The sequence below is a fragment of the Mauremys reevesii genome, linkage group 1 (genome assembly GCF_016161935.1).
Source record: "Mauremys reevesii isolate NIE-2019 linkage group 1, ASM1616193v1, whole genome shotgun sequence".
Classification (NCBI taxonomy): Eukaryota; Metazoa; Chordata; order Testudines; family Geoemydidae; genus Mauremys; species Mauremys reevesii.
In genome coordinates this window covers 264,138,670-264,150,905 of record NC_052623.1, presented here as the reverse complement: position 1 = coordinate 264,150,905, position 12,236 = coordinate 264,138,670, and the positions used below count along the sequence as shown (strand labels likewise).

At 46.3% G+C, this 12,236-nt stretch overlaps 1 protein-coding gene across 11 annotated transcripts in view; it reads left to right on the top strand.

Annotated features, from left to right (window-relative positions):
- The window catches only part of SYN3 (synapsin III), a 365,180-nt gene that overhangs the window by 345,030 nt on the left and 7,914 nt on the right, over positions 1 to 12,236 (top strand). For all 11 annotated transcript variants that reach the window (XM_039486023.1, XM_039486062.1, XM_039486054.1 and 8 more), the window contains 3 exons: positions 1,921 to 1,995; positions 5,243 to 5,345; positions 11,204 to 11,338. In XM_039486023.1, the coding sequence (XP_039341957.1) occupies positions 1,921 to 1,995; positions 5,243 to 5,345; positions 11,204 to 11,338 (313 nt within the window). The remainder of the gene's footprint in view (positions 1 to 1,920; positions 1,996 to 5,242; positions 5,346 to 11,203; positions 11,339 to 12,236) is intronic.

Sequence of the window (12,236 nt, the reverse complement as noted above, 5' to 3'; positions counted from 1 at the left end):
GGATTTCATGAAGGTGTGGTGGAGCTTATGTTAATGGTGAGGACAGCTTTTGAGAAAGGCTCTTTTTAAGATGGTTTGGATGTATTTTATATTTGACTGACACTTTTACTATGTTCTACATGAAGCATCTGGACTAGAACATCAGATTGGCTCAAACAAACAGATAAATCAACCCCTGCAGCAAAGCTGCACTCTCTGGAGCTCCCCTACATGGAATTTCCGTGTATTACACCATAGTATAGCTGCTTTTTTGATGGAGTATCTGTTTACATATTCCAAATACTTCTTTTCAATGCTGATATTCCATCATTGTGTTACTAATCTGAATCTGGGAGTTCTCATCACTGATGAGATTTTGGATGTCATCAATCACTACAGGGCAATTTTCTGAACCCACGTATTACAAATAAAGAGCCGTTACTACTGAAAAGCTGGGAAACACAACCCCAGAAAGTAGCATAACTTAGGGAGACAGAAGGAAAGAGAGTCTGAGAGTTGAACACTGTCCTTTGGTAATGGAAAAGGCTCAGAAACCTCAAAGAGGGAGGATTCTGTTGCTTAAAGAAAAGGTCAGAAAGGTGAATGGTTTTGATAATAGGACAGGAGGGTTTGTGTTTGTGATTACCAGTAGTACAGCATGTGATAATATCTTACAAATAATATAGTACTTTCCTCCCCGGATACTAGTCTAAACCATACTCAGGAATCACTTCACCCTTTTCTGAGATGGATCCCAGGAACCATTTAACATTTTGCAGCAGTAGTACATATTAGGTTAGAGCAGAAAAGGAAGAAGGAGGCCATGTCTTTTTTAAACATTTCTCAGGAAATTTTAGGTGGGCAAAATGTAATGACCCAACTTTGAATTTAGCCTGGACACCAGATTTAACACCTCTGCTCTTGTGAGAAGTGCCTTGTGATCTTTAATGACCAAAAACGAGCAGGACTTTTCTACATTTCACTGAAAAGATTATGTCAGCAGCAATCAGCATCTCCCAGCACCGTGCTGCTACATTGGATCATGACTGGAGCGGGAAAAAGAGTGCCACCCACTGAATCACCATGCATGCTTTCTGCAGCATAGGAGTGTTTCATAGGTGTATCAAACACACTGATGGGATAATATCTTACAACTAATACAGCACTTTCCTCCCCAGATATTAGTCGAACCCATACTCAGGAATCCTGTGAGATCTGGCAGAACTACAGCACCAGGTGCTGTCATTGCAGGCTGTGTAAAGTCTGCCTCCTTCCTAAGTGCAAAGAAATGAACTAGCCCAGCACTTGACAGACGAGTACAGAGCTCAGAATTTGCCAGCAGCAGCATCTTCTGTTGAAATTCACAGCCAGTTACAAGGAAGGAGATTTGGAGCATTTTACAACTCTAAAAAACCTTTGGGAGAAGTTGGCGGGTGGGTCCCAGAGCAGGTGGGCCCTTGAGATTAAAAAAGAGGGCACAGACAGTCAGACTTTCCAGGCCACCACTACAATAGAAGCCAACCTCAGAGAGAAGTTCATATCTGACTTTTATGGCTCTTTTCAGTCACATCTTTGCCAGGAGAATTACATATGCTTAGATTCTACAATGCAGAGCATAAGGTTAATTATCCCAGAGATGTTTTACAGTCATCTCGGCTTTTCAGGATCTGATGTGTAAAAGGAGAAAAGTGTTCACAAGGCCACTACACATCACCCACCCAGCTGCAGACAAAAGATGCATTGAGGTTCTTAGTTCCTTGCTCCTAGTTTGAGTCTTTCATTTACTGGATGATCAGAATTTGTTGGGAGCACTGGGGACTGTAGGTCTGGAAAGGACACCCTGCTGAATCACCCATGTTCCCCACACACACTGAGTTGGGTGTGAAAACTACCTCTCTGGAGGGGTTGGTTTGTCATCCTGCGATTGGTTTGTTTTCCCAGGAGGACATCCATCTCTGGGAACTGGAAGGCAAACACAGGTTCTGCCATGCTGGAGCAGATCGCAATGACAGAGAGGTAAGGAAGAGAAGGGGCTTTCAAAAAAGAAAGAGCAAAGCTGATACTGAAGCTGCAGCACGACTTAAGCACATGCTTAAAGTTAAGTGTGCTTAAGTGCTTTGCTGAATGGGGGTGAATGTAAGCACATGCTTAAATACTTTGCTGAATTGGGGCAAAAATAAGGGGTTGACAGTGCTGGCTAAATCCAGGTATTATGGTGACAAATCGAGTGCAGATTTAACTCCCCTCCAAACACATGCATAAGTATATACACGTCAGCCACTGTGCTTATTTCTAACCTGCAGCACCTCTGCTATTCCTATCCCAGCTGTTCCTGTGCATCTGAGTGCTCACCAGGAGCAGCCTCTGCTATTCCACCTCTGGGCAGCTGAAAATTCTGCCTCTCAGGAGAAAAGGTGGTTGATATGGACAAATGTCCATTAATAAACTTAGTGAGACCACCAGCCCCATTTCATCTGTGTCTTAGCCTGGATTTTGAACCCAGACACCCTCAAGCCTCCCTCCAGAATATATGTGGCTCACGAGAAGCTGCCCTGTGGAACATGACCAGCATCCAGCTGCAGCTGCACATGAGTGGACCTTGCAGCGCTTAGTGCATTAGCATGGGCATCCTGCTTGATTCACAGAGTTAATCCCCAGTGTAAACAGCGCATTCCTGCTGCCTTCCTCCTCCATACAAACCCAGAGTGGGAAAGAGCCTGCTTATTGGAGTGAATTTATTGTGACTTGACTTAAGTTTTGTAACTGTACAGATGATGGGGGCTGAAATAGCCTCCTATTCCAGAGAAGAGCAACAAAATGATTACAGGTCTAGATAATATGACCTATGAGGGAAGACTGAAAAAACTGGGTTTGTTTAGTGTGGGGAAGAGAAGTCTGAGAGGGGACATGATAACAGGTTTCAAGTAAAAGTGAAAGGTTGTTACAAGGAGGAGAGAGAAAAATTGTTCTTCTTAACCTCTGAGGATAGGACAAGAAGCAATGGGCTTAAATTGCAGCAAGGGAGGTTTAGGTTGGACATTAGGAAAAACTTTCTAACTGTCAGAGTGGTTAAGCACTAAAATAAATTGCCTAGGGAGGTTGCAGAATCTCCATTATTGGAGATTTTTAAGAGCAGGTTAGACAAACACTTGTCAGGGATGGTCTAGATAATACTTAGTGCTGCCATGAGTGCAGGGGACTGGACTAGATGACCTCTCGAGGTCCCTTCCAGTTCTATGATTCTATGATTACCTCCTCGGAGGGGGGGTGTCTGCACTTTGTCTCCTCGTTGAGGCAGGGAGTGACAAGGAAGGATTTATTAGTTGTATATGCCATTTTCTTGCCCCACCCATATATGGTCTTGTGTTCTTGCAGGTTCATCATTAGATGATGAAGATCAAACTATAGGTGCTCTGGTTGCCTTCAACATCATAGGCTCTTTTCTCCTTCCCCATTAGGTCTGCATAGGTAGCGCTGAGATCCTCAGTGTTCTCCTGTTTCAATTTCCACCCAGTGTGAGAGTCCTGCTTGCAGATCTTCTGCTTTGAGATTTTTTGTATTGAAATGGTCAGGACCACCGCACAGCTGCACAGAAAGAAAACAAGCAAAACTCATTCCCTCTCCTGTTCCAATGTAGGGACAGCTGAGGGAGCATAGTCGCCATCATAATGCATCTCTTGTCATTCCCTCTCCTCTTCCAGTGCAGAGACAGCTGAGGGGGCACCCCATCGTACATGGCCTCCTGCTCCTGCCAGCTCATGTTCCCGTGGTAGGACAGCTGGAAGCAGGGACGCCCATTATATAGCACCTCCTACTCTCACTCAGACATAGCAGCATATATTCAACAGGAGGGAAATATTTGGAAAGCAGTAATATTAAATGGATATAGGGGTGTTTGGGAACAGCTTGCAGGGTGGTGATGTAGAGGAAACAAATGAAAAAGCCTGTGCAGTTTGGGGCTGTATATTCAGAGACATCATGTCACAGAACAGAGAGGTAATAGCCACTCACTATAGAGCTCCACTCTGGCTCTCCACACCTAGAACATGCCAACTGCCAGGCATCTCAGCATCAGAAAGTTGTCAATGGGGTGGGGGGTGGGGAAATTGAGGGAAGAGCAATAAAAATTTCAGGGACTTTCTTCTGAGGAAAGATAAAATGAACTAAACATTTACAGCTTGGCTAAGTGACACATAAGTGGGGGAGATTTGAGGTGTGTAAATACCAGTGAGAGATAGAAATGATTTCAGGTGGTTCAAGGGGATATAAGTTAATGTGCAATGAAGGAAAATGTAGGTCATCATTTAAGATCTCCTATTTCCTCCATCGCCTGTAGAATCGAGGGAGGGGATGTTTCATCATCATAACTCTGAGTTGCTGTGAAGAGCGTTCTATGCACTTCCAAAGGCAGAGGGTCATCATCATCATCATGTTCCCATTAGGCCTCTGGCATGCAGGGCAGTGACCAAGTTCCTCGGCTCCTGTCTGTTTCTGGCAAGTCTTTCAATGGTTCCCCAGCTGTGCCCCAGGCTTTTCAGCTCAGCTTCCACAACTCTTCGACATGTTGTTTTTGGGTGGCCTCATTTTTGCTTGCCTTCAGGTGTCCAGCTTATTGCTACTCTGGTGATGGAATCAGTTTCCATCTGAAGCACATGACCATCCATCTCCAACGCCTCCTGGCAATGATGGTGCTCAGATCCTCTTGGCTACAGTGTGTCAATAGATCTTGGTTTGAGATTGTTCTGGGCCACAAGATACAAAGGATTTTTCTGAGGCAGGTTGTATGGAATGAAGACAGTTTGCACGGAATGAAGACAGTTTGCACATGTTGTACGTTGTCATTCCCCAGCATTCTGCACTATAAAATAGTGTTGAAAGTTCGCAGCTCTGATAAATCTTGAGTTTGGTTTTGATGTTGTATGTTGATGATTTCCAGACTGTATTTAAGCTCCTGAAGGTGTTCCTGGCTTTATTGATTCTGTTCCAGATGTCCTGGCTTGTTCCACCATCCTGGCTGATGGTGCTGCCCAAGTATGCGAATGTTTCTAAATTGGTGAGGACATAATCCTCTATCCGTACTGGTGATGGTGAAGCAATATTAAAGGTCATGATATCTGTCTTACTGCGGTTGAATAAGGCAGAGGGTGGGGGTCTATATTTGGTGGGAGGCTGAGAAAGTTGGCACCCTACTAGCATGGAGACCTTATTTTAATCCTTGAGCAGCCAGATAATTCCCAGCCATGTGTCTGTGTGGATTCTGCAGGTACAGACTCTGGGCGGACTCCTGCGCCGAGATGTTTGGAGGCCTCGATATTTGTGCTGTCAAAGCTGTCCACAGCAAAGACGGGAAGGACTATATCATTGAGGTGAGAGCTTGACTGACTGGAGTTCACGTCTCCTTCATCCGAGTACGTCCACAAACACAAACCCTCCCATGCATGCTGACATGCTCAGACAGTCAGACATGCTCTAAGTATATGCTCTGCCCCAGTCATTTTCTCCTCACAGTGACCAGCATCATTTCTACTAATGTGCCCAAGCAAGGACTAACTGTGAGTTGCAACCAAATTGCCAGATACCTGTGAATGGGCTCCTGGGTCGATATTAAGATTAGGAGTCAGACTCAGGAGTCAGTCACAAGCAGGGTGCATGTTACATAGGAGCCAATGATGAACTGGATGGAACTAGAGCTGTAGGGAAGAGGACTATAAGTAGCATAAATGAGCCTCATTGTCTTCATCAGACCCTGGATGCACCCCTTAAAATGGTTTGCCCAGGCCTGAGTTTATTGAGCTAGCAGATAAGCCAGACAAGCCCCCAAGAGAGTTTGTGGGTTCCAGTCACATTAGCTACACAAGCTGTGGTTGAGAAGACAAGCATTCAAAATGATACCTCCCATGCCAGGGAGTTGAACAGGGGACTGGGACGGGTAACATGATCTGGGTCATTGGAACAGGACAGGTCATGAAAAGCTGGCAGGAAAATCGAATTGGAAACTCAAGAGCCACTCCGGGCGTGACCAAATCTGGCAAGTGAGCTAGTGTCCTCTGCTCCATGTGATGCTATTGGAAGTGAAGCTCAGCATCTGACCTGCTGTGAACTCCACCAATACAGCCCAAGCAGAGGAAGATGAGCAAAGCTGGCCTGCAGTTTCGTTCAAGGGTGCTGACACATTAGAAAGCTATGTGTGGGAGAGCACTCCCACCCACCGAGGCTTGGGATGCTGATGAGAATCACATGAGCCTTACGGCGACTGCACATTCCAGTCTTGTGCATCTCCTCCTCAGGGACCAGGGAACTGTCAGAGGTCGTGTAATACAAGTGCTCTGCCAGCAATGAAAACATTAGCCTGCTTCTTTCAAATGGCAAGAGGGGTGCTGCTGTCATTCTGACTCCTCTATGTAAGTTTTCAGCAGCTTTTGGTAGAGCTGCTCCTCTTCAAACCCCACCCCAGAATAGAGCCTTTTAAACTCAACATACTTCTGTGTGTGTGTGTGTGTGTGTACACACCTGCCCATGTCTGGGGGAAGGTAAGAAGGTACACACACCTGCCTGTTTGAATGCATGGATGCCTGTGTGCACACACACGCCTTCCTGTGTGGTTTTGTATGTGGGGTGGGGAGTTTGACCCATCTGCCTTTGTGCGGGTATGTATGTCCATGTGCATGTGTACGTCTGCCTCAGTGTGTGGGAGGGGAGGGGAGGATTGCACACCTGCTTCTGTGTATGACCTCGGGATGGGGAGGGGGTTGCATACCTGCTGCCATGTTTGTGTCACTGAATCGAGGGCACGCCCATAGACTTACACCCATTACCACATTGCACACACAGACAGAAACAAACACCTGCACACGCATTACACCATGATTCTACACTGAAGGAAACACGCGGTACGAGGTCAGCTGTTACCAATCAGAGGAGCCACGCTGATTTCAACTGAGCTAAGCCAAATTACACCAGCTGAGGCTCTGGCCCAGAGGTTCTGCTATGCCAGGGGTTCAGCAGGAGTTCAGATACCAGACTGATGGGCACTGTATGGGAACATGAATGGAATAGAATAGAACAAAGCAAAGCAGGCACATTTTCTACTTTATGCCAGTTCTGAGAGAGAAGCTGAGAAGTACTGTAATTACTTTCCCCTAGTCCAGTTCCTTGAGTGGGCTTTTTTTTGGCCGGAAGCTGGTGGGTTGGTTGTTTTGTGTTTTGTTCTGTTGGGGGTAGGAGGGGAGGGGTGACAGCCCAATCAGCTGCATTTCACTTTGTGAGAAGGAAAATATGCAGTGAAATTTTGCAAGAAATGACTCCAAAATTTGCTGAATACATAAAAGGTAAAGATTGCACCATGGCATGGAACCAAGGAATGAATTTTCACAATGTGAAAACTGTTCCCTGAGAAACACTCACAAAATGAAAGACAGCCAGATCTATGTCTTGTCACCATTGCTTACGTTATGGCAAACAGGGGCTCAGATTAGGAGAGAGGAGGTTGAGCGCAGGAAAGGAGGTTTATGCCATCCAGAAATCTGAAGTAATTAATATAAATTTATCTTCAACCTGTTTCCATACCTTTATTGTTAGCTGAGCTCTCCATCTTTATTTGCCACATGGCTTTGGGGTAGTTTCATGGTACTTTAAGGCATCGAGTCACTTCCCTTGATTTCAGTGCTCTTCATTCACATAGAGCAGTGCTCACTTTGATTCAGCATACTGGTATTTCTTTCTCCGCACTAAAGGGCTTTGTCACTGAGGCATTTTCAGAAGGGCTCAGCACCCTCAACTGAGGCCAAGTTTTCAGAAGAGTTTCACTCCTCTTTAGGCACCTAGAGGAGTGGCCAGATTTTCAATGTTGCCCAGTGCACTGGGTGTCTGTTGGGGGTTGTGCACTTGAAAATCTGGCCCATTTGTAATCCAAAATAACTCCACAATGATGAGTCATTTTACAGATGTCAGGGGGTGGGGGTGAGTAAAATGATCCACAAAACTAAAGAGTAATCAAAATTGGATTGACTTCATGTTTTGTATTCTTCTCTCATGGCCAGCAGTGCCACATCTATTGTTATCATAGAGCTCTGTGGATCTAGCCACACGCACTACAAGGACTCTACTGCTCTGTGCGATGGCCTGTCCAGCCTTTCACCATTGTCGTATCACTCCCTTTGATCTGTTGAATCATCTGTTTCCTTCCTTCCCTCCAATCACCGAACACCTCAACACTCGCACATGAGAACATGGAATAACAAACCCAACCTCCAGCTCTTGGCGTAAGATAGAAGGCGGGGAAGGGGTTTTCCTGGATCTCTTCTCTGCCTTGCCGCCTTCCGTTCCCTCGGAGATATCTTATCGAGCAACAGCAGCTGTGTCAGGAGACAGCCACTGACCTTGGGCAACTACAAAGGCAGGGTTTGTGTGTGCTGACATCTTCCCCTCTCCCTCAGCTGTTCTTTGGTCTCATTCTCGGGAAGAGACGAGAGGGAAATGTTTGTATTTCATATATTCCATCTGGGTGGTTTATCTCAGCATTATGGGGCCAGATTCTGATCTTGGCACCTGTATAACTCTGGAGTAGCTGCACTGACACAACTGAGAGCATCATTTGGCCCAGAAAAACTATGTCCTTTCTTATCAGCTTCATCCTCCCCATGCCTTAGTCAGTGATAGCCCAGTGTTTGGGCTCCCTCTCTCAAACAAAAGGGAGCTGGGTCAGAAATCACTAAATAAAACATAGAGACAACTTAATGCCTGATGTTGCTCCATTGACTTTGATGGGCCTAAAACAGGATTAATTTAGCCCTGGATGGCTCTGTTTGTAAATGATACCCTGTCCTGTCACTTCAGCCAGCATATCACATACTGCTGCAGTAATGATGGGAAATAATTCCCAAACTGAAGAGATGAGAGGGTTGGGGTTTTTTTCAATATAGACCTGTCACTACACAGTTATTTACACCCAGAGTTAGTGAGTGAGCAGATTACTTCACTGGATAAGGGCTTGTTAAAGGGAACAGTGGCACCATCTAGTGGTCATAAACCATCCCTTTCACAGTAAATTAACAAGGTAAATGAAGTTGACATGGCTCTGTCCTTTCCTACATATGAGCTGGTGCCAGAATTGCCAAATGAAATGGGGATGCTTCGCGAAGCTACATGCTACATGCACCCCCCTAATAGAAGTCAGGTTAGATTTCAAGTCCAATGTTTTATAATTCTCCCAGCCAGTCTGCTGCCACACCTTTGTGGCAGCCAAACCCAGCTCTGGACCCCAAGAAGCCTGGTCTACAAAGACGCAGAGGAGATGACAGCAGATTTGAACATTTAACATATTTATCTGACCCCCGCTTCCATTTAACCTGCTCCACACATATCCTAGACCAGAGGTGGCCAACCTGAGCCTGAGAAGGAGCCAGAATTTACCAATGTACATTGCCAAAGAGCCACAGTAATGTCAGCAGTCCCCCATCTGCTCCCACCCCCAGTGCCTCCCGCCTGCCAGCAGCCCCCACCAAGCAGTGCCTACTCCCACCCCTCCATCAGCTGTTTCACGTTGGCAGAAGGCTGTGGGGGGGAGGGGAGGAGCAAGGGCATGGCAGGCTCAGGGGAAGGGGTAGAGGCCTTGGGGGAAGCGGTGGAGCGGGGGCAGGGCTTGGGGTTGAGCAGTGAGCACCCCCCCACAACACTGGAAAGTTAGCATCTATCGCTCCAGCCCTGGACTCAGTGACTAGGTAAGGAGATGCATATTAACCTCTGAAGAGCTGCATGCCGCTCAGGAGATACAAGTTAGCCGCCCCCATCCTAGACCATAAATCAAGAAATCAGTCCTCTTCTCATCAGATGTTCAAAATTAAAGCTGTCCACAGGCATAGCGTCTGGATTTTATATAAACTCATATGTAACAAAACTAAAGTGGAAACCAAATTAAGGCGAGTTGAACAGTTACGCCATTAATAAGTCACCTCTACGTCAGATGGTCAGACTGGAACCATCTGGTGATGAAATGACGTCACAAACAGACTTCCTTAAACCTAACTATAGACATGTGTGTAAAACGTTCTGCTTAATAATAATACTACTACTTAGCCCTTACCAGAGTGCTTTTCATCAGCTCTCAAAGCACTTTACAAAGAAGGTCAGTGTCACTAGCCCCACTTTATAGCTAGGGAAACTGAGGCACAAAGGGGGGGGGAGTGACTTGCCCAAGGTCACCCACCCAGCCAGTGGCAGAGCTGGGAATAGAGTCCCAGTCCAGACTATGCTTGGAGCTCTAGTGGGGCAGACTTGAGGTTGCAGTTGTTACCCCTGTGTGTCAGTGCCTTATCTGACAAATGCAAACTTTAATGCTGCATTTCCTGGATTTCTAAAAAGACACTAACATTCTGGTAGGTTAATAAGCACCCCCAACTGAACCTTAGCTTCACCATAATGCGCTGCTTTGTATGGGACTTGGTTAATGTTTGTAAAGCTGTTGGGATATGACAAACAACTTTGATAATTATGGTGGTGTTTCAGGGGTGGTGTACAGTTGTGGGTCTCAACTGTTTTAAGACTGTGGATTCCCTTCAAACCTTTGCTTCATCACCTTCCCTGTGGTAATTATAGTGCGTGTTTACATGGCAAAGTAATGTCGGCACTGCGTAAAGGAGACCCGCTGAGAGGAAGTTTACTTTCATGGCATGGGTGCTGCTGTTTGGAGACATCCTGTCTATTTTGTGCCTGTGTTGTTTATTTCCTTATTTCCTGTAGAGCTTTGCATTGCTTAATACCAGCTTTTCCCTGGTTGCCTCTAGTCCCCCTTGCACTAATCTGCACGGGTCTCTTTGAGGTTTGTTTCCTTTCTCCTTTATACCTGGAACCCTTCCTGTTGGAGCATCATCCACAAATATCACCACAGTTGAACTCCAGAGAAACACCCATCAATGAAAGACACTCAATCAGCCTCTCTGGCTGTAGGAAGAATCTAGTTTGTGTGTGTTTGATCAAAAAAAAAGTCTCCGGAATCCTTTATGAAGCCTAGGCCTGGGCTCCAACTGGCAGGAGGCATCATTTCTCAAAAACTGAGCGATGTGCCAGCCATTGTGATAGGAAGCTCCCTCCACTTCAGGATGTGTGCGAAAGAAGGAATAGTTGCCTGGGGATGTAGTAACACAGCTTGGCATCAGATTGAGTGTCTAGACCTGCCGCTGCCACTAGAAAGCCACCTTACTAGCTGTCCTTTTCTCTCTTTGTGCAGGTGATGGATAGCTCGATGCCCCTGATAGGGGAGCACGTGGAGGAGGACACACAGCTCGTAGCTGATCTGGTTGTCTCCAAAATGACTCAGCTTCTTGTGACTGCAGGATCTACCCCCTCACCTCCAAGGCCTTGGGTAAGAGTGGACAGAGTCATTCAGAAAAGCGGGTGCTTTCTCAACCCCCCCCAGGAATGTTCAGCCAATCATGTACCTCAGTGGAGTGACCGTTCCAGCGCTGTTGGACAGAAATGTCACCCCATGCAAAGTATTGGATCGTTCTGCTGTTACTGTTGCAGGGGTAGCTCTTCCATTAACCCTTCATGGGTTGTCCCTGAGCAATGTCTCGCTTCATAGTACCATGGCATCACATTCTCATTCAGCTTATCCACCACATATATATACCCTGGGCCCTTTTGGCTGGGTACAGACTGTGACCAAGACTACAAACTATAAAGAGAAGCATCATCAGAGACAAACATTGGAGAACAGTTTGGAGAGGTGGACTCAGGGATGGAGAGTGGGCAAGGGAATGGCAGCAGAAAGGGCAAGTGTAGGAGCATCTTCTGCTCACAAATGTCCAAGCAGTATGGGGCAGCTGTTGCTATGGCGACTCAGGTTGGGTGGCATGATGGCAGGCAGTAACATGCTGAGCTAGGCTCTCTTGTAGGTGACAGCAGCGTGCTGATGTACTGTGGAGGAGGGTGATAGAATCAGTTTAAAGACACAGCATCAAATAACTTCAGTAAAGAGCAGTCAGACCAACCTATGCCAGGGAGCGTCTGGCAGGATCATAACCCTGTCCCTCCAGAGGGAATTAAGCCTGAAAGCTTCTGCAGGGTTTATAAAAAAAAAACCTACCCCCCATCTCTGCCTACAAAGAACGGGCAGATTCTTAGTTGGACCCCAGCAATACATGACTCGGTAACCTATAAAGCCAAACAATGTGGCTTGTTCACTGCTGATGGAGCCCCTGCTACTCTTAGGGTCTATGCTCCCATGAGTGAATATTAACACAAGTTCTGTGTGCCCGTTG